Source organism: Ruditapes philippinarum, unplaced genomic scaffold, assembly GCF_026571515.1.
Source record: "Ruditapes philippinarum isolate M1 unplaced genomic scaffold, ASM2657151v2 ctg4677_1_1_1_1, whole genome shotgun sequence".
NCBI lineage: Eukaryota > Metazoa > Mollusca > Bivalvia > Venerida > Veneridae > Ruditapes > Ruditapes philippinarum.
This window is the reverse complement of record NW_026867382.1, coordinates 60,001-87,572: the sequence shown is the minus strand read 5'-3', so window position 1 is coordinate 87,572 and position 27,572 is coordinate 60,001. Positions and strand designations below refer to the sequence as shown.

At 32.4% G+C, this 27,572-nt stretch overlaps 1 protein-coding gene across 4 annotated transcripts in view; it reads left to right on the top strand.

The window, feature by feature from the left end:
* The window catches only part of LOC132735904 (uncharacterized), a 51,817-nt gene that overhangs the window by 17,199 nt on the left and 7,046 nt on the right, over window positions 1-27,572 (top strand). For 2 of the 4 annotated variants that reach the window (XM_060722936.1, XM_060722937.1), the window contains 18 exons: window positions 955-1,078; window positions 3,597-3,673; window positions 5,390-5,501; window positions 6,500-6,592; window positions 6,987-7,076; window positions 8,487-8,565; window positions 11,733-11,806; window positions 12,474-12,598; window positions 13,154-13,269; window positions 14,532-14,789; window positions 15,811-15,983; window positions 16,774-16,853; window positions 17,706-17,772; window positions 19,631-19,801; window positions 20,998-21,067; window positions 22,219-22,334; window positions 23,073-23,258; window positions 26,692-26,894. In XM_060722936.1, coding sequence (XP_060578919.1) covers window positions 955-1,078; window positions 3,597-3,673; window positions 5,390-5,501; window positions 6,500-6,592; window positions 6,987-7,076; window positions 8,487-8,565; window positions 11,733-11,806; window positions 12,474-12,598; window positions 13,154-13,269; window positions 14,532-14,789; window positions 15,811-15,983; window positions 16,774-16,853; window positions 17,706-17,772; window positions 19,631-19,801; window positions 20,998-21,067; window positions 22,219-22,334; window positions 23,073-23,258; window positions 26,692-26,894 — 2,214 coding nt within the window. Of the gene's footprint in view, window positions 1-954; window positions 1,079-3,596; window positions 3,674-5,389; window positions 5,502-6,499; window positions 6,593-6,986; window positions 7,077-8,486; window positions 8,566-11,732; window positions 11,807-12,473; window positions 12,599-13,153; window positions 13,270-14,531; window positions 14,790-15,810; window positions 15,984-16,773; window positions 16,854-17,705; window positions 17,773-19,630; window positions 19,802-20,997; window positions 21,068-22,218; window positions 22,335-23,072; window positions 23,259-26,691; window positions 26,895-27,383; window positions 27,406-27,572 lie in introns of all 4 variants that reach the window. The other 2 variants (XM_060722938.1, XM_060722939.1) reach the window with 2 other exon arrangements.

Below are 27,572 nucleotides of genomic sequence, written 5' to 3'. Positions count from 1 at the left end.
ATTGATCTGTAGCTCAAGTCCTTGCGCATATTGCACAAGTTTTCCGGTTGAATGATTTTTGGCCGAGTTATGGCCCTTTGATAAAAAGGTGTTTTTTTTCTGTGTGTTGCCAGATACGCAAAAGCTTGTCCGGACTACTCCTCATAAGCTACTGGTGCAATTTTATCCAAGCTTTACATGAATGATCAGTACCAAGTCTAGTTGTGCACTGTCTGTCTGTCTGTCCATCTGTAACAAAATTTGTCCCAACATGAAATTGGCCATTATGAGGCGACACATGTGATTACTGATCGCTCTTGTTTAGTTAATTTACAATGTAGATTTGATGTCTTTCAAGACATAAATCTATTTAGATGATGAGAAGAATGGGTTTTGGGTGCTGAGGACCTGTTTTTTTTTGTTTTGTTTTTTGGTACATGTTTTATCATGTTTTGATATATGACAAAGAGGCAATTTTATCATGTTTTGATATATGACAAAGAGACAATTTATCATGTTTTGTTATATGACAGGGAGGCAATTTTATCATGTTTTGTTATATGACAGGGAGGCAATTTTAACATGTTTTGTTATATGACAGGGAGGCAATTTTTTCATGTTTTGTTGAATGACAGGGAGGCAATTTTTTCATGTTTTGTTGTATGACAGGGAGGCAATTTTATCATGTTTTGTTGTATGACAGGGAGGCAATTTTATCATGTTTTGTTGTATGACAGGGAGGCAATTTTATCATGTTTTGTTATATGACAAGGAGGCAATTTTATCATGTTTTGTTATATGACAGGGAGGCAATTTTATCATGTTTTGTTATATGACAGGGAGGCAATTTTATAATGTTTTGTTATATGACAGGGAGGCAATTTTATCATGTTTTGTTATGTGACAGGGAGGCAATTTTATCATGTTTTGTTATTTGACAGGGAGGCAATTTTATCATGTTTTGTTATATGACAGGGAGGCGTATGATGATGAGATTCTTGTAGAGGCATATAGACTACACCATAGTACTTCAGGACAGTTATACCAGCTATTAGAGTACAATAAATCACTTAGAGCTGTCATACAAGCTGTTGCCAATGTAAGTACAACATACCATACCATACCATACCGTAACTTACCATACCATACAATTTAACACAGAACTGTTCCATATTATACCATTCCATACCATACAATTGAACACCGCATGGTACCATGCCATACTATACAATACCATATCATATCCTACCATACAACACCAGATCAAATTTAAAAAGTTTTTAATGGGATTCTTGGACATAGCTCTTTATCTTATGAATCACAAAGGAAAGAGGTGGTGGTGTGGTGGTGTTGATAGTTTACTCTCTGGATCACAGCAGTTAAAGCCACATTGACTTTACCAGAGCACAGTTAAGCCTCTGCATCATTCCTGGGCAGACTGTCAGTAGATTATCAGTATTAGTTGCCTTCTTTTTTGCAAGGATCTGATAAGAGCAGAGGTACAGTGTGAATGTTTGTAGAAAGGATTTCATGATCAATAACAACAAAAATGACATGCACTGTCTGGGAATCAAAACCTAGGACACCCAATTCATAGTCCAAGCATCTACCTATTGAGTAAACTGGACAGCTCTAAGGAAAGAAGGTTACAAAATTTTAAATATACATGTACATGTATTGGTATGTTTTAATCTGATCCGAATTTATCCATATTACATGTATATTTCAGTGTTTTTTTTATGCCCCCGGGCATATAGTAATTGAACCGTCCGTCCGTCCGCACTACCGAATAGGGATAGGGGGCCATCTAACTGTTAACAGAACAAAAGAGAACAATAGAATTCATTCCGTAACAATAGAATAAGGGGCCATTGGCCCTCTACTAAACAATAGAAAATAACAAAAGAGTTGGCCCCTTATTCCATTTCGGCCGTCCGTCTGTCCATTTGAACGTACGAGGTTAACCTAGAACGGCAAGTTGGATTTTTCTTAAGTTCTACCTCTACCAATGGCTTCTAAGTTTACACACTTACTAATCAATACAAAGTACATGATCTGGGCAAGTTACATAAATCTGGCTTTCATATTTACCAAGTTATTGCCCTTTTCAGCACTTAGAAAATGAATAATGGTTAACCTAAAACTTCAAGTTGGAAATATCTTAAGTTCTATCTATACTAATGGCTTTATAATTTCCACACTTACTGATCAATACAAAGTACATGATATTGCCAAGTTATATAACTATGTCATCCATATTTCCCAGTTATTTCCCTTTTTTCACTTTGAAAATAGGGCCTTGTCTGGACCTATTTGGGCAAGTTGGATTTATCTTAAATTTTTCCTAATTGCTTAATTTCTTTAATGACATCTTTCATATTAAGTAGGTGGATACCTTTGATGGTCTTCTAATTTTTTGTGGCGTAAGCGGTCTCTAGGGTCAAGGTCAATGTCACTGGTTTAAAAAATAAATATAAACATTTTTACTCATACAGCTTTTAGTTGATGTCTTAGTTTAATACAAACATGCCAAGGTAGGTCCTCCTTCTTTATGTGTAGTAAGGGGTCATTTGGGTCAAGGTCAATGTTACCAATGTCAAGGTCACCAATGTTAAAAATAGATTTTTACATTTTAACAGGTGTATTGACCTTATTCTATAGACAGATGTTATTTATAATTGATAGAAACATAAACTTTGATGGAGTTAGTGGTCAGTTGGGTCAAGGTCACCAGTGCTAAAAGTAGATTTTTACACATTTGCTCATACAGCCTTTATTAAGTGACAGATATATTTTATATTTGGTAGGAAGATAACTTGCATGGTATTCATCCTTTTGATTGGGGTAGGGATCAGTGGGTCAAGGTCACTTGTGCTAAAAATAGATTTTTACTTTTTTGCCCATAGTCAGCTTTTCTTTATTGACAGATGTATTTCATATTTGGTAGGAAGGTAACTTGCATGGTATTCTTCCTTTGGATGGAGTAAGGGGTCAGTTGGGTCAAGGTCACCATTGCTCAAAATAGATTTTTACACTTTTGCCCATACAGCCTTTATTTATTGACAGATGTATTTCATATTTGGTAGGAAGATAACTTACATGGTATTCTTCTTTTGGATAGAGTTAGGGGTCAGTTTGGTCAAGGTCACCATTGCTCAAAATAGATTTTTACACTTTTGCCCATACAGCCTTTATTTAATGACCAATGTATTTCATATTTGGTAGGAAGATAACTTGCATGAAGTTGAATATTTTTCAACTTCACAAGTCAGAGCAATGACTTGGCAACTTATATTTTTCACAATTACAAAATGCCATGACTTTGTCAAGCTATATAACTTGTGTTTACAATTTTTTGGCAATTTTTCTGTCCATAACTGAGTGAATGGGTAAACATTTTTTGAAATATTGCTACTGACAAGAATCTGAGCCGGGGGCATTTGTGTTTAACAAACACGTTCTAGTTTTTTATTTAATTTTTAATTGTAAAATTTTAACCATTTTTTCTCCGATCTTAGTGTTTAGAATTGTTTTAAAAATATAAAATACAGTATATATTGTGAGATTCTGTTTTTATGTAAATCTGGTATTGTAAATATATTATTATTTTTCTTCAGACTCAAGACTATCCTGTGATCCGAACACTTCTACAACAATATAATGATGCTGTGAAAAAACTGTTCCTTAACCCATTGTAAGTAACTGTGGTATAACAATGAACTACATTGTTTAGAATGATGTAAACAAATTAAATGATATAACAATCTATCTTGAAAGTTTTACAAATGGTTTAAGCATTGTTTGAAATGATTTAAACACTGTTTCATATGAGTAGGTTCAAATTATTTAAACAGTGTTACAAATGATTTGAACAGTGTCTCAAAAGATTTAACATGATTTAAACAGTCTAATGCTTCAAACGGTATTACAAATGATTCAAATAGTGTTTCAAATGATTTAAACAGTGTTTTAAAAGATTTGAAATGATTTAAACAGTCTACATTGTAGTTACAAATGATTTAAACAGTGTCAAATAAAATTAAAATGATCTAAACAGTTAAATTATTAAAACAGTTGAATGACTGAAACAGTCTTATGATTTAAACAGTTAAATGATCTAAACAAACTTTCACAAAAGATTTCAAATGATTTAAACAGTTAAATGGTTGGAACATGCTCTAAATAATTCATTTAGAAAAATGTTAATACTGGCAAAGGAGGAATGTTAAACAAAGGGTAAAGTTTGTGTGTGTGTTTGTGGGGGAGGGGGGACAAGTAAGTATCTTGATAATCCTTGATAGAATGCAGTAATTATATATGAAATTTACAAAACACATTGCTGTCATATGATACATGAGAATTCAAAACAGATGATAACTGAATATACTTCTACCTAAGCAAGCTGTGGTGCAGGAAACAGCTACACTTGTCATATATCTGACCTTCACAAAGCATAGATGATTCAATTTTTGCAAAATCAATATTCATATAATGACATGTTTTTTTAAAAACTTTTTGTTAGTTCTGATATAGATTATATAAATAGTTAAGGAAAATACTACTGTGCATTATACCTATCAAATGATTTATCACATACTTGTATCGATTTTGCAACTTCGTAAAAATGGTATTGCACAGCTGCGCATATATTATGTGACGTCATTTGCATTATCGAACATAGTGTAAGACTTGCTTAATGTTAGCATTACACTTATTATACCAACGCGTCAATGAAAAATGATTCTTTCGCACCTTAAACAGTCTTCATTTTGGGTATTTGATAAATAGAATATTATATTCATGTAGGTTTATGGGTTTAATGAACTTGTAAAAATAATAAAGAATAAAATTTGTGCTCGCCAGATGCTTGCATAATATAATTTTATTCAACTTGTTCAATAAATTCAGTATTGAATCTAGACTCATTCAATATTCTCTTTATTTTTTTATAGGAACTTAGATTTATATATACTTTTGTTTAACATGTTGCAGCCACAAATATGCTGAGTTTACCATGATTTATCACATAAACCGTGGCTCAGGAGTGTAATAAAGCCATTTAATAAAAACGATATTACGCTAGCTGATATTGCACTAGTGTAATAACACTTTGAAGTGACGTCATTTGTGCTATAAACATATCATTAAAGCACTCTTAAATGTTAGCGTTACACAATAGACAGGTCAAAGAAAAAAGACTCTTGTTAACAGTTTAGTCTGTTCTTATTTTATGTATGTATGTGATAAAAAGAATATTATATTCGTGTAGATTCAATACTAAATTTATTGAACTCGTTGAATAAAATAATATTATGCTTGCCAGAGGCTCGCAGAGTATGATTTTATTCAACTTGTTCAATAAATTTAGTATTAAACCTACACCCATTTAATATCCTTTATATATTTGTAGATTAGAGAGAAGTCAGGATCATGTGACAATAGGAATGTCTGTGTCTGCCAAGGTTGATGATATGATATATTCCCCAGACATGGAGTTTGCTTCAGCTACTCATCTACAATTTGTAAGTTTGACATTGTTACTTGCATTGCACCCTCGCCAGGTCCATATCCAGTCAGGGAGCTTGGATTCTTAAATGTAAGGAAGTTTACGGAAGGTGGGTGGTTCTACTCTAGTAACTGCTTTTGCTTGAGATAATAAATGAATGCGTATCTGAGATGTTCCTCTTCTGTCAAAGCCTGAAGTGACCATATAACCTTTTCAGTGTTGATGTGTCTTAAAATGAAACAAAAGTTACAAAACAAAATATTGTTATTTTATTTTGATTGACAAATAATTTTTGGTACTAGCAGGTTAATGTTTAAACCCAAACTAAAGAAAGAATTTCTCTGATCTTGATTTTGAATTAATTATTCACTTACTCTAATCAATCTATCAATTTGTGACAGAGAAATAAGTAATTTATGTCTTATGATATTAAAATTTAAACAGATTTTGTGAGATTGTGATGTGTTTTTTTATGGTTATCGTTGATTTTGTTTGGTGTGCAGCACTTTTTACTGTTAAATTTATGTTTATAATTATTATTATTATTATAATTATATTATTTTTTTTGGGGGGGGGGGGGGGGGGGAATTTGACCCCTATTTTTTCCTCTGAAAAAAAAAATCCTCAAAAAGTATATGAAAAATTTCAATCAGATCCATTTTATTCCATTTCTAAACTTTTACCTCCCCCAAATGCTTTTCCCTATTCCCCAATCCTGTGATGCTTTTCCTTATTCCCCACCCCCTGTAATGCTTTTCCCTATTCCCCCCCCCCTGCAATGCTTTTCCCTATTCCCCGTACTGCTTTTCCCTATTCCCCACCCTTGTAATGCTTTTCCCTAATCCCCACCTCTGTGATGCTTTTCCCTATTCCCCATTTCTGTGATGCTTTTCCCTATTTTCCCCCCTGTGATGCAATTTTTCTTCTCTTCATGAACTATCAATCCCCTAAAAGTGAAAAGAAAGGAAACAGTGTGATATGTGTTGTGATTGCTATCCTTTTTATTCACAACAGTCCCTGCGAGGTCTGAAGAATATAAACTTGTACTTGATACCATTAATGATGGAACTAGCAGAGGATAGCCGTTCACAGTGTCCCGAAGTTAATGTAAGTCAAAATATGTAAAATATGTTTATAATATCCAAAAGAAATGCAACATGTCTTATTTATGATATTTGTGTAGAGCTGTTTGTTATTTTCTTAGATTGTAAATACATGTTAATATAACAATTATTTTTGAAATCTTTATTGGTAAAAAAATTTTGAATTGAAACTTAATTGCTGATTTGTTGTTGTTGTTGTTTATTGTTGCCAAACAATTTTTAAACAATTCTAATAAATACTAAGAGAATTAATAAAAGTGGAACACAGGATAAGTTTTAAGCTTTATATAATGATGATAACCGACGTTTCAACTCTCACAAGTCTTCATCAAGGTTTTAAAAAAAAATTCTAATAAATATTAAAGAAGTTAAAAAAAATTGCCCATAAACAATTTCAGAGATTAATTAAAACAATGGAAGATGCATTCCCCGAAGAGGACCCGAGACCTCCGACCCGCTACAAGAAAAGAATTACCACATCATTTCAGGTAGAAAACCAGGATGTTTGCCTTAATAATAATTGAGCTGTGTCACGACAAAACCTACATTGTGCGTTTGCGTCCAGCATGGATCCAGACCAGCCTGCGCATCCGCGCAGTCTGATCAGGATCCATGCTGTTCGCTCACTAATTCTATTACAAGTAGAGAAACTGATCGCGAACAGCATGCATCCTGATCAGACTGCGTGGATGCGCAGGCTGGTCTGGATCCATACTGGTCGCAAACGCTTTATGTTGATTTTGTCGTGACGTGGCTCATATATTAGTCTGCTGAATTATTGTTATTCACTAAAAGGATTATAATTCACTAATTTTAATATCTAATATCCAACAATATAAAGGATTGCCAGGTCAGAAATGTACACGTTGACCTGGCTTTATTTTGATGATTAACATTATATTATGATGCTGCAAAAATATAAAAAATGTAATTTCTACTTGCAGGGTAATAAAGCTATAGCTATCACATGATTTTTTTTGTATAAAATTGATAAACATTAAAATTATGTTGTTTCGGTGATCTTATGCCGGTTCCCCATACAATGTTTCTGTTGTTTACATATATGAATTGTATGTAAACTGAATAAAATGTTTTGGAACAAAATATAATGCTGCTATTTTAAAGACATTTTCCTGAGTTTTCATATAGACATATAGGCAAAATTAAAACTGTTCAAACAAGAATGGTGACCCAAATTTTTTTTCCACTTAAAATGTTTCTGTTGTCATATTCTAACATCATGCCAAGTTTAAAGAAATTCTATAGAACAGTTTTAATTTTGCCTATATGTCTATATGAAAACTCCCGAAAACTTCCTTAAGTAGGTTTTTTTTTAATAATTTAGAAAAATAACTTTCTGCATGTTCCAATAAGGATACATATGTATACAAATAGAGAATATTGAGTGTAGGTTAAATACGAAATTTATTGAATGAGTTACAGGAAGCTACAGGAATATAATATTCTATTTATCCTGTCAAAAATAGAACAATAAATATTAATCACTTTTCAGTGATACTAACATTTAGAATGGCTTTAGGGGGCGTGATGGATGTTGCACATATTCATTATCCCTCATGTACAGACTCAATCAAACCAAGTCTTCAATTCTCTTGTAATTTTGTTTGATTAATGCTTCCGAGGGATCACTTTGTTTTCAGATTTTTTTACAGAATATTTTCATATTGCAAATGACATCAGATCAAAATATATGCACGCCTGTGCAATACTGTTTTTTTCTTGTTCTTAAAATGAATTATCTTTTTTTACAGAAATTCATTATTTTTTCATTGATTGTCACATTCCTTTCACATATTTCATATATTTTCACATATTTTCATATATTATCCCATGTTTCATTTATTTTGACATATTTTCACATATTTTCACATATTTAGGCAGGTGAAGAGGACGTAGCAGATGAGATTATTAGACATGGAATAGAGGATGAACATATTAAAAGACATGAAACCTCAGGTCAGAATTGTTACAAACATTTTTTCCCATCATTTTGAGGTGAAGTTAACAAAACACAAGCATACAAGTCTTACCTAAATTGCTACCATTCCAAGTACTTTTATTGTATTGTGAAATCAATGACTTTGTTCTTGGTGTGCCTGAAATAATCCATGGAATGGCACCTGTGGTCTTCCTCTACCAGTAAAGCTTGAAAGTGGATATATTACCCATACTGACCTTTGCAACATCAATCTCAATAAAAAAGAAAAAAAAATTGAACAAAAAATAATCTAGAATTATATTTAAAAAGTAAATTCTTAAAGCTGCAACCCTCCAGATGATTGATTAAACTCTAGAAAGAAAAAAAAGTTTAATGAGTTTAATATATAAATATTTACAATCCATAATTATTAATCTTTGCATAAAATATGTAAACTTTGACCGTAATTGTGTCTTAATGCTCCATGCTGGATTCGATTATTTTTAAGTGGATTGGTCTACAGATAAGCTCATTTTCCATAGGTATATCAATGGAAAAAATGGAAATGACACTCAGGCTGTCCAGCGTCCCTAAAATTCCTAAAAAATCCTAATTATGCCCCCACAGAGTGGGAGCATATAGCGTTGCACTTGTCCGTCCGAGTGTCCGTACGTCTGTCCGTACGTCCCGAAATCTTGTGCTGCGACCAAATTTAACAGAATTATGGCCCTTTGTTGATTTTTTCACTATATACTATGTAGAAATTTTGTGAACGCAACTCCTCTTAAACCGGATGGCAGATTTTGCTTAAACTTCCAGGGATGAACAACCTTAATGTGTAGATGGTAGTAAAGTAAGGAATTTTTGCTGCGACCAAATTTAACAGAATTATGGCCCTTTGTTGATTTTTTCACTATATACTATGTAGAAATTTTGTGAACGCAACTCCTCTTAAACCGGATGGCAGATTTTGCTTAAACTTCCAGGGATGAACAACCTTAATGTGTAGATGGTAGTAAAGGAAGGAATTTTTGCTGCGACCAAATTTCACAGAATTATGGCTCTTTGTTGATTTTTTCACTATATACTATGTAGAAAGTTTGTGAACGCAACTCCTCTTAAACCATGTAAACCGGATGGCAGATTTTGCTTAAACTTCCAGGGATGAACAACCTTAATGTGTAGATGGTAGTAAAGGAAGGAATTTTTGCTGCGACCAAATTTAACAGAATTATGGCCCTTTGTTGATATTTTTTTTTCAACTTGTGGCACAAGTAGTCCAAAAAATATTTGACCTAGAGTCATAAGATTGACAGAACAGTGGCGTGTGGGGGCATCCGTGTCCTATGGACACATTTCTAGTTTTTTTCAGTTTGGCTAAAATTCCTAAAAAAATGAAAAATTCAAAGGGAATTCCTAAAAAAGCCCTATTTTTTTCACTTAAATTCCTATTTTTTTTTATCTTTTGTGATAAACATATCATGAAACAACCATGTTTCAATCACAACTTTAATTCGAACACAGCCAGTGGTCAGCTGATGTCATGTCTGACTTAATTGCATAAAGCCACATGTTGTATTTACTTCAACTCCTGCAGAAATGCCATACTTGATTAATTACCAGATGTTATCAGAAAAATAATAAGAAACTGTTTGTTTTAAATAGAACAATGAAAATTGTCCGACTTTGAGTATATCAAAATAGTCACCAGTTTAAAATTGTGATAAAAAATTTTTCAAGGTAGTTACATTTTTATTGGCTACAGAGTTTTACCTTTACCTCAGTCTTAGGTGTATTTAAAGCAACTATTTACATGATGAACCACTAAATTTCATCAAACTTTATGTAGGGGTCCTTATTAATAGAATCCTAATTTGTTCAAGTGATGACTGTAGAACAGATCTTTGGTAAGTGATACCAGCTGGCAGATCTAGACAAGTTTCCATTGCTAAGTGGGTAAGGTAAACTGGCAGTAATGATTGGATGCTTTAACCATTTTGCTTCAGCTGTCCTTTTTGTACACATTAACATGTACTGAAGTTGAACATATGTTATAACATATAGTGTAAGTTTTTTTTTTAAATCTGGAAAAAACTGTTGAAAATCATTGAAAACACTGACACTGTTGTGAAATTTCTACAATTTTTAGTAGCCTGATTTATCTTGAACAAATTCTTCATAGGTGTATACAATGTACCCTGCTGTTTGAATTTAAGTTTTAATATTCCTGGGAATGACTTGAGTTGGTCATACTGTTTTTATTGTTTTTTTTTTAAAAAAGATTAAGACTTGTTGAAAATGTACCAACCTTAAAATGAATAAATATTGATAATAAATGCATTTATAGCTAAAATAAATCTAAAGCAAAATTTCCCCTTCCATTTATTATTGGCTAATCATAGCTTAACTAATTGAATATTGGTTGTTCCGGGATACTTTGAAAATGTTTTCATTCTAGTTATGTTTTAATGTAGTTTTCAGCTCTTTTTAAAGGCAGTTGACCAGTGAATCCATTTCTTCACTGGTGACTATGGAACACAGGTAACACCTTTGCTATAACCGAACTAGAGCATTATTTGTGAGTTACTTTTGTGTGAAATATGCAAAGTTGAGCCCATATCATGGTCTTTGAGGCTATAATTTAGTTATGAAGTTTTAGCCCTAAAATTTCTTTTATTTACCCTAAAATTCCTAATTTTAGCCCTAAATTTTTTTAAAAATTGCCCTAAAATTTGCCCTAATTTTTTGTCAGAAGGTGCTGGACAGCCTGAAATGTGTCATTTAATATTCTTATGAACTCTCTGTTGAAAAATGTTTATAAAGTTCTAAGTGATTTATTATCAACATTTATATGATGAATAATGATAATTTGTTCTGATCATTTGTTTAACACATAACAACAACAACCATATGTAATTCTTTGACTATTATAATGGTGATTGACCAACAGTAGATATTGTAATATGTTTATGATAAAATATAAATCTGCCTAAAATGTAAAAAGAGTACCCCTTACTCTTTAAATTAACTGAAATTTCCTTACGCCATGTGAGTTTTTTATGGTTCATGTAAAGTTAATTATGAAATTGAAAGGAATTATATCAAAATGTAAACTTATTATGACTTTCACTTATACAATCATGATAAAGCCTTTGATGAAAATAATGTCACTTTAATATGATTTTTGTGATTTTTATTGTTACAGTTTTGAATGTGAAGACATGTATAGCTAAAGATATGTCGCCACAGGTCATGGTCAAAGAAAATGTTCTCATGAAGGTTAGATGTTAATTATATATTAACCCTTTACCCTGATAGTGACTACAGAATCTGTTGATGTGCCCTGTGCATACCAAGTTTGGTTTGCACATTCATCCATGCCATCTGATTATGGTCTACACTGTTTGCTATTTAGTCAGATCTTATTTTGCAATATTTAGTCAGTTCTTATTTTGAATTTTTTCCTAAATATTATGAATAGTCTAGTCCAGATTGAAAAGATAGACAGTTCTATTAAAGACATTTAGAGCAGTAAGGGTAATTAAAGGAACTAAGTAATATTTATTAAACTTAATTGATAGCTAGTCACAATTTAATACTGAAATAGCATAGCAAATGTTATAATACATAATACAATGTGTATCACAGGTAATAGAGAGCTTCTGTGGTACAGGTCCTTGTCTTCAAACCACTTGCCATCTACCGATCTGTGTTTAAATTCTGCCAGGGATTCCAGCATGTTAGGAAGCTAACAATCCGGCTTTTTTATTGCCTAACATTGGTGCTGATTCTACTCTGTTAAAGTAATGCATCTGAGGTGTTCCTCCACAAGTAAAAGCTTTAATTAGCTATGGAAAACTCAAAATATTCTTAATTTTAAGGAGTAAGTCAATTAGTTCCCAATAAATAACAATGGTTTTACTGTACATAAATTTCTTATTTTCAGTATATGTTAGATTGTAAATTTGACGAGATGTGGAGTGATTACCTCATTGACCTTGCTGGTGGTGACCTTTTCCCGCCAAATCCATTTCCCAGACTTATCTCTTCTCTTAGACAATCTACAATGAAGTAAGCTCTTTTTTTTCTGGTTTAAATGATCAATAAAATATATTAAATTTTATAAGTAAGAAATAAGTGACGTCAAAATATAATTATGCATGGCGGGGCAATACCATTTTTACGTAGTCACAAAAGCGGCACGGGTATGTGGTAAAACAGTATCTTTTAAAAGTGTATAAAGCTATATCTGATTTAATATTTTTTGAAAAAACTAAAAAAAAACTTGAAATTATGTTGTTTTTCATAATGATATTGTCATTTCTTGAAAGATTTGTAACACAGAAAGTCTGCATAATTTAATGTACATAAATAATGTATATGAACAGAATCAAAATTGTCTGAGACAAAATATATTGCTGCTATTTTTAGTAGGTTGGGCGATGATTTCACACATGCTGTGCTGACTTTCGAAAAAAAAATTACAAATTTGTTTCATTTTAGGCATTCTGTAATTATTTCAATCACAGTTTTATCAACAATAATTTTTAAAATCTACAGACAGCAAATATTAAGCTTTATGCACTTTATATGTCACAGTATACATGATAAATTTACATGTTGTAGGATGGACTTGTTTTATGAGAAGGCATCAGTGCTGACAGAAAAGTTGTTTAACCTTGAAGTGAAGCCTGAAGATAATGAGAACTTTGTCTATCATATCCCAGGAATAGATGCTCATGGTGGGTATTTTGGATGACCGGAATGAACTTTCATTGATTCTACACAAACACTAAACTTTTGATGAAATTTTTGCTTGTCAAGTATTTATCTGGTACATTGTATATTGAAAGACGATGAGATGATTAAGAGGCCTGAGTGGTTAATTTTCTCGCATCAAAACGACTAAACCGGTGTTAAATAGCCGATATACACCTCTCAGGCCGATGTTATTTCGATTCTAACACGATAAAATAAGGAAAATCACTAATGTTATTTTTCAAGCGGAAATAACTTCCGGTGCCAATTTTCGTATAGCGCTGTTCGATTTTAGCACCCTACTGTTGCGAAGATATAGAAATTATTAAACAAAAGAACTAATAAGAAAAAAAACGTTATTTTATCAAGTTTTCAACAACAAAAAACTTACGTCGTATTGTGTTAACGTCATTGCCCCATTTATCATTCTTGTATGTATGAAATAACGTCAGCTTGTTTATGAATGAGTTGTTTACTTAGGATGACGTCATAACACTGCTTATATGGATTGGCGCCGTTTTGTCAAAATATTTATTTACTGATATGAATCTAATATGTGGCGTTAGTGTATGTGAGATATTATTTCGGTATTTTATGAAAAGAAAGCATTATACGAACTGAAAATATAAATTAAAATGCTTTTAATTGTTGCTCTAAAATGCTTTGTAAACTATACAATCAAGGGTGAAAACATAACAGCGCATATACAAGTAGTCCCTAACCGGTGTTTATTGGCAGTTTAACACCAGTTTTTTTCCTTCTTTGTCTATAGTGACAAAATCACGTGAGTGTTAGAATCTTCTATTAATACCTGTCATCTCATGATGTAAGTTTTGAGTCAGGTGAACAAAGCAGAAGAACCAGCATTATTTTGTTTGCTAAAGCTATCCAGTCAGCTGACAAAATTCTACTCAGGCACTCTCTTATGCATGAAATAATGCATGGAGGGTCACCCAAGGTTTTCTTTTAACAGTCAAGCTGGAATATTGACCATATAACCAAATTACAGTGTTGGTGTGACTTAAACCAAGAATTTTTTTTTTAAAGATTTTGGCATTATCTATTGATAATCATGTACCGCAGTTCAAGGTCCTTGGTGATTTGTTTTCCAAAGTCAAGTCTTTGTAATGGATCTTAATCATCTTCAAATGATCTCTCCAGATATGACTTTCATTACTTTAGTTATACCTGTAATTTATTTCAATTTTTGGTGCCGTGACCAGGATTTCAACTATTTTTCTTACAGGATGTGTTACAGCTTTGATGATGTTAGACACAGGAACTTATGTTACACTCTCTGAAATATTCAAAAGTTTCCAACAGCGGTCATATATACAGAAAAAAGGGCCATATCGTATAGGTATCTGCCTGGCATTGAGTGGCCCAAGTATCTGGTATGGACGGATGCAGCCATATTTAAATGAGATAGAACTTCATGAGCACTACTATATACAAGGACCCTCAGGTTGTCAAGGGGAGGCAATGCAGTTGTGTGCTGTTGTCGGTAATTATTTTTTTAATATTTTGACAAATTTGAAATGGCCTTCATTTTCAAGTGGTTTTGGTCACCTAACTTTGAATCGAGGGCCCCTCACTGCTGTGGGTTTGAAATATTCTGCCGACTTCATTCTTCATTTTTTAATGTGAGGAAGCTATAGGGCTAGCTTATGGAAGGTTTGTGCCTGGAATAATGAACATAGGGTTATTTGTAATATTACCTCACCAGTAAAGTTGGGAAGTCACCATATGAGCCTTTATAATACTAAACGTTTGTAACGTCACTTTTCATTGGATAATCATGACCTTTATATAGTTTAATATACATGGCTGCTGTTGATTTACAAAGAAATCTGTCTTTTTTTCTGTAAAAAATGATGCTTGCTGTATTATAAATTTATGAATATTTCTGACAGGTTACTTTGGCGGATATAAATGGTTGTTTGTATTGTAACCATTTATATAGGGCCATATAACTTGTCCATTATATTACAAGTAAAGTCTATCCAGCTAGCTTACGGAACGTCGGTGGTTCTACTCAGGTGCTCGTTCATGCCTGAAATAATGCACGGAAGGGCACCTGAGGTCTTCCTCCACCAGTAAAGCTGAAACGTCGCCATATGACCTATACTGTGTCTATGTGACGTAAAACCCAAAACAAACAAACAAACAAGTATAGTGTTGGTGTCACTAACAATCCAACAACAACAAAAATAGACAATTGTAGTTGGCGTTTCTGTATTTCTTAGAAGTATTATACTACTAATCCTGCAAAAAGAATGAATGAAAATCAAATGAACATATTTGACTTCAAAGAAGCGTTCACATACAGTATTTCGCTTTTTTCATAAGATGGCGTTTTCGCAGAGACAAACCTTTGCGCAAAATATTTTCTAGGAAAACAGTATATGCCAATAAGAATAATAAAGATCAATTAATGTTTATGTCAAAAGAAATGATATATTATTATACAAACTTAACTTTACACCTATGTTATCCTTTTAACATTATAATGATTTTTTTTGCAGTACATAATCATATGGTGGATATGATCACAAAGTCCGGATTGCCGGTTATGGGTGTTTATTTTGGTGATATAACTCCAGATCATTGGACTAGTGATGATGTAATGGGCAAAAAGAGAGGATTTCTTACGGAGTTTGCACATACATGTGCCCAGAAACAGTCAATATATGCCAAGGTTTATATAATTTATTTGTTATGATTACATTTAATGTAATGTCCTGAAAGAACTCCAGATCCTGTCAGGGACAAATCGTTGTTTCCGTGAGCTAGAAACTTTACAGTCATTGCTATTAGTACTGGTTGGTTCCAGGAATGGATTCAAGAGTGTTTTTGGCTTTTGGACATAAGTGGAGTTCCTTTAAAATTTAAAGTCTAAAATAAAGTGTGCCCAATAGATGCTGTAATAATGAAATAATAAGCAGCATTGCTGAAAGTTTTTAATGTTGCATTGTCTTCAGTATACTATAGTTTATGTTTTAAATATGTTTTAAATAGGTCTACTTTATACCTTATTTAGCCTTGATGATATGATTGTGGTCGACTTAAATTTAATAGAGATACTCTAGAACTCTTTAAATGTGGGTTTTTCCCATCTAATCCTGAGGTACAAACAGACTTATAGTTACAACGTGGTAAATTATTTGATAATAAGCGTAACACAAATATACTATGTTGTAAATGGTAGTGTCCCCCAAAGCTAAAAGAGTAAATTGTTAGTTCCTTTGGATTACACAGAAACACTCATATTTACAAAGTACATCTAATAAGACTTGATTATATCATGGCTAAATGTATTTTACAACTGCATGGGTGAAAGTTTTCAGGATTATATCTGAAGTTCAGGATTTTCAGTCTCCTGAAAGCCTTCTATTTCCTATGTAAAACTATAGAAAATCTGCTAAGTTCGGGATTTTCAGGATTTTTAAAATTTTCAACTTTCACCCATGCAACTGTTATATTTGTAGGCATATGTCTTGATTGATGGCTGGAGATATGTGACTCTCAAAAAATATTTCAAACTTCATTTCTTGGAATCAGCATCAAGGTAAGTGTGAAAAATATTTTATTTTTTTATTTTTTCATCAATCAATATTTTGGACAATACTATAGTGTAATCAGATGTGATCCATGCAAAGATGTCTTCATAGATTAAAGTATATCTAAGTGACAATGACAATTGAAGAGATAAAATGATAATATTTGTCACTGACTTTTTAACACTTGCCCCTCACTGTCACATGTTTTTGCTCGAACCTGCCAGAAACTGTGGATATTTTTGGTGTGAGGAAGCTATCCATCTAGCTTATGGAATGTTAATGGTTCTGATTTCCCCACTTGTCCATGAATTAATACATGAAGGAGTAAAATGTCATGATGTCTTCCTTCACCAGAAAAGCTGGAAAATTACCATATGACATTGACATTGTTAAGTAAGGATGACTTTAACCCCCTAACCCTGCCAATCCCTGAAAAGCAAAATGTTTTAATGTAGATTTTCTCTCTGTTACAGATACATGTTGCCTTTCAGACTTGGTCGTTAAAGTTGCTGATTCTTTAAATTTGAATTTCTTTTTGAGTGTTTAGGTATTCATTTCTGATTTCATTCAACTTAAAGATTTTGCAAGTTAATGATAACATAATAAAATTGACAATGATGTCTAAAAATACGAGGTATTGGGGTGTGGGTGGGGGCGGTCTTATTTCAACATGGAAAGTCCAAATTTCAGTTTGGACTATACTTTTATTCCTTGACTTGAAATGCTTAAGTTAGTAAAAAACAAACAAAACAACAACAACAAAAAACACTCAACAAAATTAAGCTAAGTGTGTGTTTATGACATAATGTTTAAACTATATATAATATATATATATATGTTTAGAAATTGTCTATTTCCAGATCAGAGGCATTTTTTCCCGAAAATCCTGCTTCATTCTATCAGTCTGTGTTCTTAACTAAGGATAGGGTAAGTTTAACTATAGATGGGTTTAATTAAGTTAAGGGAAATTGAATTGCATTTTATGCTCTTATATAATATTGCAATTCATTTTGGAACCAGTACTAAGCAATAAGTGTCAACTGCTGTAGATTACTAGTCTGTACTGGTTGGGGAGATAACTTCGGCTAGTTGATAAACTCGGCTTTTTATAATTTAATCGAGTTATCAGATTTTTTAATCTAATCAAGCTCACCATCTCATACTATCGCTGGAATTTGACAATATCTGGACATTTTGTCAAGTTTGTAAGATATTTAAAAAATAACACAGACTTTAACCTGTTTGTTTACAAAACATGCCTATGAAAAGTACGGGAATCCCATTGTTGTGCGCATGTGCAGCAGATGCTCATTTTGAGGCCGGCACAGGGGTACTTTTATATATTGACCGACTACCGGTAAAGCAGACGACGTTAACGTATTGTAGATGAAATTCAGACTCACTTTTGTCCTGCTAACTCAGAAAAAGGCTGTTTACACAATTTTAATCTTTAAGTGGAATGGATTGAAAGACTGATGTTAAATGCTCATTTTATATGTTAATGTGTAGGTTGAATACCACTAAATTAATTTCTTCTTCACTCTGTTAAGCTAAGCAAAAATAAATTTGAATCACTAATTCTTTAACTTCATATTTCGTTATACGTTAATAAATGATAATGCATGTGTTTTTACGTAAAAATAAGTTATATGTTACATAGTACGTTGCATATTAATATCGTGTTATCATAGATATTCATTATACTAACGTAATGCTCAACAATTTTGGTAACAAATATTTCTTATTTGACATAAATGAACAGCAAAGAAAGAATAAAATGTCTAAACATGTTATTTTACGTTTTAACTTACTCATTTAAGAAGAAAAACAAAGAGCCGGAATTATCTACTCGCGCGCGTTAAAAATATCCTTTTTACGTACCTCTTTCGGGGCCTCTCAAAATTACGCGCTATGTTTCTAAATATAACTTTTATGATGATACCGGAAAATCGAAGAGCTGAAGTTTATTATGGTGCAATATTCATCAGAATACGTAAACAAATAAATGAAATATGCCCCCCAAAACACTGATTTTCAGCCGAGTTTATCTCCCAAACCAGTAGTGTCTTTTCTACTCGACCACAATGTTTTCACATTTCAAAGATTCCCCATAACACTGATTCAACTTTTTGAAAGCTAGCAGCAATAATGAATTGCCTATGCCAGCAGCACAGTGATGGGCCAGTTAACACATGTATGTATATTCTCAATAGACATTTTCTGTTTTTCTGTTGAATATTAGCATATTGATAATAGAATCCCTCAAGTTTAGCATTTTGATGATAAAATCCTTCAAGTTTAACAATCTTATCTTAATAGCTTGTGCATTATTATAACATAAAAATAGTGGACAATTTCAAAGTACATGTAGGTCAAATCCATTATATGTATTAAGCAAAGTAAAAGGTAAATTTATGAACAAATTGAATGAATATGGTGAGGAACTTATGATTAGCTAAATATTTTAATGTATGTTTTCATAGCATGTTATACATATTTTCTGTAGTTTTACATATTGTGGTTAATTGTTGTTTTTTTTTGTTGTTGTTTATTTCCAAAATTCATTGAAGTAAAGAAAGTGTAGTGGAATGAAAAATGAAGAAAATATTAAGTTTTATGATTTACGGGAAAATTAGTAATTTACAATTATTTTACAATTAAAATTAGTAAACCTATGTGAAATTCTAAGTTCCAGTTGATATCATTGTTTCCACCTTTCATCCATTGTCATGCTATATACATGTACTTGAGTTTCTGGTATTTTATGATTATCTATTTGAAACAGGCAGCATTTCATTACCAGAACAGTGGTCCGCCACATGGAGGTGACCCTATGAGTATTGCTAATGTTCGGGCAGTCACAAACTTTATCGAGAAAAACATGTATGAATCTCAGAGGAAATCTGATTGGTTAAATTACTATCGACATTTACTATTGCGGGATCTCATTTCACAGGTAAAGATGATTTGAGCTGCGTCAGGACAAAACCAACGTTATGGGTTTGTGACCAGCATGGATCCAGACCAGCCTGCGCATCTGCACAGTCTTATCAGGATCCATGCTGTTTGCTATCAGTTTCTATACTTGTAATAGGTTATGTAAGCGAACAGCATGGATCCTGATTAGACTGCATGGATGCGCAGGCTGGTCTGGATCCATGCTGGTTGCAAACGCACTATGTTGGTTTTGTCATGACGCAGGTCATTTAATGTTTAACACTGAACTATAAGCAACAGAATTTATAAAGGAATGTGTGCACTCAAACCAAAACAAGTTATGAAAGAATGTGTGCACTCAAACCAAAACAAGTTATAAGGAATGTGTGCACTCAAACCAAAACAAGTTATAAAGGAATGTGTGCACTCAAACCAAAACAAGTTATGAAGGAATGTGTGCACTCAAACCAAAACAAGTTATGAAGGAATGTGTGCACTCAAACCAAAACAAGTTATAAAGGAATGTGTGCACTCAAACAAAAACAAGTTATGAAGAAATGTATGCACTCAAACCAAAACAAGTTATGAAGGAATGTGTGCACTCAAACCAAAACAAGTTATGAAGGAATGTGTGCACTCAAACCAAAATAAGTTATGAAGGAATGTGTGCACTCAAACCAAAACAAGTTATGAAGGAATGTGTGCACTCAAACCAAAACAAGTTATTAAGGAATGTGTGCACTCAAACCAAAACAAGTTATGAAAGAATTGTTGCACTCAAATCAAAACAATACTCAGGTTAACATAATTTGAACTGATAAAGTTAATATGAATATATATTAAATATATTTGGCGCTTACATTCTTTTTTAATGTGCATGTTTTTTATCAATTTTAATTGTCGCAATCCAGTTCTTGACAATACATAACTTTATTTCAGTTATATGACAAACCAGTTATACTAGATTGTACATGCTGTGAAAAATTTAACATGTACCATGTAAGGTATTGAATTCAGAAGGCCTGCAAAATGTAGTACATTTTGTATCAGATTCCATAAATTTGGGGGTTTCCCCAAACAATTTAAGACTAAGACCAACATTTTAAGTTCCCATTATTTTAATGATGAAAAGAAGATTCAGCCAATTAAGTTAGTCTTTGTTTTTCATCTATAGTTAGACTGTATCACTTACATGTTATAATGTTTCTATTTTAGGATCAGAGTCATATAGCAGATTGTTGGAGAGTTTTACATTGTATGGCTGGACAAATAGAATATGTTGTTGGTAATTATATTAGATACTTTTCTTTTGTTTTGTTAATTCTTATTGTATAAGGCCAGATATAAAACAACTTATTATGACTATATCATAATGAGGGCCAGCATTGATAAATGACCTTTGCCACCTCTATAGACAAGAGTATACTGTACATCTTAGCAGTCTTACCAATTACTTTATACAGCAGTCTGACCTTTTTTTTAAAAGCCAGGTTAAGTTAACTTCAGTGTTGTTTTATTTTCATGGTCATTTAGGATTATTTATTCCAGCACATTTAGTGTTGAAGGTTTAATAAAGCTTAAGAATGTGCTAGGGAACGTTGTTGGTTCAAAACCCGACAGGGACTTCAGATTTTTTTCATGTGAGGAAGTTGTTTTGCTCGGTGAATGTCTGTGATTCTTTTCAGGTGGCTGTTTGGGTCCAAAATAATACATGAACGAGTTCTTCCTCTATGAGTGAAGCTGGAAAATAGCCATATGGCCTTCATAGTGCAATGCAAACTGTGAGAGAAAGTGAATAAGTTGCTAGATATTTGTGCATGCAGGAAATGGAGTTATGGTACACATTGTGGGTTCCTGCATTAGTCAAACTGCAAAAAAATTTTCTCATCCAGTTACCATATATTTTTGCCATATCATTGCTTTTATGATGTTGATCTCATTCTATCCTGATGAAACAAAAATTTAACAAAACTATAAATCAGACATTATTTTCTTGCATATCAGACTGGCGTTTCCGTGAGTTTTACCCATGCCGGAAATTTCATCTGGCATGGGGGGTGCCAGAATAGTCGCGTGCTGTGCATTAATGGCATGCTTAGGATGATGTCATTTTACCGTTATGAATGAAGATGTAATTCAAACGCTATTATAAGAAAGTAGTTATGGTTGTAATGATATAAATTTCCATTGAAATTAAAGATAAAGAATTTAAAATATAATGGAATATGATAGAATATGCAAGAAAAAATATCTGACATGTGTTTGCAGTTCGGATCGGAATATCCGTTTCGAGGTCATCCGCCCATGGGCAGGTCACCTCGGGACGGATATTCCGATCCGAACCTCAAAATATGACAGATATTATAATTCTTTAGCTCTTATTTCTATGTTTAACCTTGATTTCCACTATTTTTAAACATGTCTATGTTTCGCCAGGAATGATGGAAGTTTTACAAGATTTAGTACTGACCTGTCTACAGACTGGAGTAGATGACAAGAAACAGACAAGTAGGCAAGGAAGCAGGGGCAGCTCACAGGGTAAAGGTCGTAAGGTATAATTCTTCCTTGTCTTTAATGATGTCTACAGAAGATTAATTTAGAACCAATAATTTGTTATTTATTTCAATACAGGTGAATATTTTTTTATTGTTTTATATGGCCCACTTCAGAGGTTTTTTTTTATTTTTTAAATGGAATCATAGATTGGCATAACAAAGAGTTCATAACATCATGACTGTGTATTAAATGTGGGTAAATTCATAAAAGGTATGTAAAGGCAGAGATGTAGATAATGTCCATGTAGATGTTATCTATGTCTCTGAATATGGTAACTAACATAACATTTAAATCAAGCATTTTTTATGCCAAGTGATATAGGTACTTTTATTTTTAGCTAGATTGTTTGGAAGAAAAAGTTGAGCTATTATCAGTGATTGCTGTGGCATTGTCGTTGTTGTCTTTAAGCAAAAACTTAGCCCATTATTCTAACATTGCAAAAATTATAACTTGAACGTTGGAATAATTGTTTATCATAACGAGATGCATATTAAGTTTTTAAACAAGGGGCATAATTTAGAAAGCTATATTACTGGAGTTATGCTCCTTATTAACTTAGAATTTGTCAAAATAGTTGTTATCTGGAACTCGGCAAATGTGGGTTTTTTCAAGCTTATGCTCTAGTACAAACAAACTTTTACTGAAATGGTGCACAGCTGTTCACAAAAGACACTCAGTTTCGAAGCTGAAACTGTAAAAGTTTGTTGTACTCCTTTGTTTTTGTTTCAATACAGAATGTTGTAGAACAGTCAGCTCTTACTAAGATGGTGATGGCGTTCTATCAGAAACTGATGTATGTATGTGAGGCAAGGCTAACTATGGCTGCAAGGTCACTAACAGATTATATAGAGAGTAAACTAAAGTCTGCCCTCGAGTTTGACCCAGATTCTGGACAACCATATCTTGCTATTGAAGATCAGGTAAAAGAAAGAACATTTCAAGAATATTTATTTTGCGCATTTTTTTTTAAAGAAGAAATGGTCAAATTGGTTTTCTTTAGTATGTATCCCACATGTTTTATGTCAGTCATTTTGAATATCAATGTAAGTAAGTTGTTGAGTTTATCAGTTCATTAACCATGGCATCCATATTTGGACATTTTTAAGTTGATGTGCTGCCTCATTTGTTTTTTATTTCACTATTCTGTATTTATATTTCACTTTATTTTGTGTTCATTTCAGTCATTTAATTTTGATCAATATTTGATAATTCTTTATCTTATTTCAATTATTCAGTGCTATTACATTAGTCAGTCATGTAACATAGTATATAAGTCAACTTTTAAAGCTCTTCAAGGCCCGTATTCAATATATATATCTCAAGATTTTGTATCCCTATATGAGTTTTTCCTTACCTAAAGATTATTATAGGAAAAAATAAGATATTTATTGGAGGAAAAAAATAGGATGTTTATTAAATGTCACTTCAGAGTTTTCTTAAAGAAATTACTGATTTTAAGATTTTCTTTTTCATAAGATAAGATAATCTTAAGAGGTATATTAAATGGATTTAAATCAATACAGGATTGAAACAATACCGCTAGACGCTTGCATTATTTTTGCTGATTCTTAGATTTTTCATTCATATTTATATATAAATGGGTATGAAGCGATGAATTAGACATTTTAAAGTTCATTCTGTTAGGTGAAAGGGGTGATTTTAGCATTTAATCATTCAATCGCCTTGTCCGTTTTTTTCCAGAAAACGTTATTAAGTCTCACTGATATTGATACCCCTGAAAACTGGTATTATCATACATGACTTGATCATAAGATATTACTTGACTTGACTTAAGTATTATCATTCCCAGCTTGATAATGAGATATTACTTGACTTGACTGGAGTATTATCATTCCCAGCTTGATAATAAGATATTACTTGACTTGACTGGAGTATTATCATTCCCAGCTTGATAATAAGATATTACTTGACTTGACTGGAGTATTATCATTCCCAGCTTGATAATAAGATATTACTTGACTTGACTGGAGTATTATCATTCCCAGCTTGATAATAAGATATTACTTGACTTGACTGGAGTATTATCATTCCCAGCTTGATAATAAGATATTACTTGACTTGACTGGAGTATTATCATTCCCAGCTTGATAATAAGATATTACTTGACTTGACTGGAGTATTATCATTCCCAGCTTGATAATGAGATATTACTTGACTTGACTGGAGTATTATCATTCCCAGCTTGATAATAAGATATAACTTGACTTGACTGGAGTGTTATCATTCCCAGCTTGATAATAAGATATACTTGACTTGACTGGAGTGTTATCATTCCCAGCTTGATAATAAAATATTACTTGACTTGACTGGAGTATAATCATTCCAGCTTGATAATAAAATATTACTTGACTTGACTGGAGTGTTATCATTCCCAGCTTGATAATAAGATATTACTTGACTTGACTTAAGTATTATCATTCCCAGCTTGATAATAAAATATTACTTGACTTGACTGGAGTATTATCATTCCCAGCTTGATAATAAGATATTACTTGACTTGACTGGAGTATTATCATTCCCAGCTTGATAATAAGATATAACTTGACTTGACTTAAGTATTATCATTCCCAGCTTGATAATAAAATATTACTTGACTTGACTGGAGTATAATCATTTCCCAGCTTGATAATAAGATATGACTTGACTTGACTGGAGTATTATCATTCCCAGCTTGATAATAAGATAATACTTGACTTGACTGGAGTATTATCATTCCTAGCTTGATAATAAGATAATACTTGACTTGACTGGAGTATTATCATTCCCAGCTTGATAATAAGATAATACTTGACTTGACTGGAGTATTATCATTCCTAGCTTGATAATAAGATAATACTTGACTTGACTGGAGTATTATCATTCCTAGCTTGATAATAAGATATTACTTGACTTGACTGGAGTATTATCATTCCCAGCTTGATAATAAGATAATACTTGACTTGACTGGAGTAATATCATTCCTAGCTTGATAATGTGATATTACTTGACTTGACTGGGTATTATCATTCCCAGGCTTGATAATGTGATATTACTTGACTTGACTTAAGTATTATCATTCCCAGCTTGATAATATAATATTACTTGACTTGACTGGAGTATAATCATTCCCAGCTTGATAATAAGATATTACTTGACTTGACTGGAGTATTATCATTCCCAGCTTGATAATAAGATAATACTTGACTTGACTGGAGTAATATCATTCCTAGCTTGATAATAAGATATTACTTGACTTGACTGGGTATTATCATTCCCAGCTTGATAATGTGATATTACTTGACTTGACTTAAGTATTATCATTCCCAGCTTGATAATGAGATATTACTTGACTTGACTGGAGTGTTATCATTCCAGCTTGATAATAAGATATTACTTGACTTGACTTAAGTATTATCATTCCCAGCTTGATAATGAGATAATACTTGACTTGACTGGAGTATTATCATTCCCAGCTTGATAATGAGATATTACTTGACTTGACTGGAGTATTATCATTCCCAGCTTGATAATGAGATATTACTTGACTTGACTGGAGTATTATCATTCCCAGCTTGATAATGAAGATATTACTTGACTTGACTGGAGTATTATCATTCCCAGCTTGATAATAAGATATAACTTGACTTGACTTAAGTATTATCATTCCCAGCTTGATAATAAGATATTACTTGACTTGACTGGAGTATTATCATTCCCAGCTTGATAATAAGATATTACTTGACTTGACTGGTGTATTATCATTCCCAGCTTGATAATAAGATATTACTTGACTTGACTTAAGTATTATCATTCCCAGCTTGATAATGAGATATTACTTGACTTGACTGGAGTATTATCATTCCCAGCTTGATAATAAGATATTACTTGACTTGACTGGAGTATTATCATTCCCAGCTTGATAATAAAATATTACTTGACTTGACTGGAGTGTTATCATTCCCAGCTTGATAATAAGATATTACTTGACTTGACTTAAGTATTATCATTCCCAGCTTGATAATGAGATATTACTTGACTTGACTGGAGTATTATTCCCAGCTTGATAATAAGATATTACTTGACTTGACTGGAGTATTATCATTCCCAGCTTGATAATAAGATATAACTTGACTTGACTGGAGTATTATCATTCCCAGCTTGATAATAAGATAATACTTGACTTGACTGGAGTATTATCATTCCCAGCTTGATAATGAGATATAACTTGACTTGACTGGAGTATTATCATTCCCAGCTTGATAATAAAATATTACTTGACTTGACTGGAGTATTATCATTCCAAGCTTGATAATGAGATAATACTTGACTTGACTGGTCTGTTATTTATTTCAGTCAATATTTCGACTGGAGGAGATGAAGAGTATAATGAGGATATTTCAGGACACGTTGAGTGGGGATGTCAGGAGTGTATGCCAGAACGTAGAGATTAAATATCAACCAAAGAGGCTTCAAACACCACAGATGAAAGTGGGAGAGTCATTCAAGAAGAAAACCCCTCGTACACCTGGGACTAGGGGATCTATAGGTCAATCCAGGTATGATTCATTGTGAACAGTTTTATTAAGGGACTGTCATTTTATGATATCATGTCCATTTATGTTGATTCTTGATTCAGAAAAATTTTCACATTTTTTTTCAATTGTGTAAAAAAAAAACATGCACTACATTGCACTCAGAAGTGGCCATAAGTAATTTACTAGTAAGTGATTAAAAGATCGCCTGGCTCTATACTGGTGCATAGATCTGTCGTTATTGCTGCATATATACTAGGAGGTGAATTTTTTATTTTCTCAAGCAAGCCATTTAGATATTATAATCCACATATGACAAATTATATGACAATCATCATGTACAGCAACCATGTGTACTATCATTTACCTGTATTGTTATACTATATAAGATATCTACATGTGTATATGTAGAAAAGAAAGGTTTGACTCGTTGCAAAAAGATGTTCCACATGTCATTTTCTGTTGTGAAATTCTGCTCATTGTTTTTTGATATCATTGCCTTTTCCCCCTCAGATTTTAAGAACTTCACAAGTTAGTATGTAATTTTTGTTTCATTAATTAATATTTTACTTATATTATGTTAAGTAATTTAAATTTACTTTCATTTGATTATTTATATTATGTTTAACTTTTATTTCTTTAATATTTTACTTTTATCTCATTAATTGAGATTTTACTTTTATTTTATTAATTGATATCGTT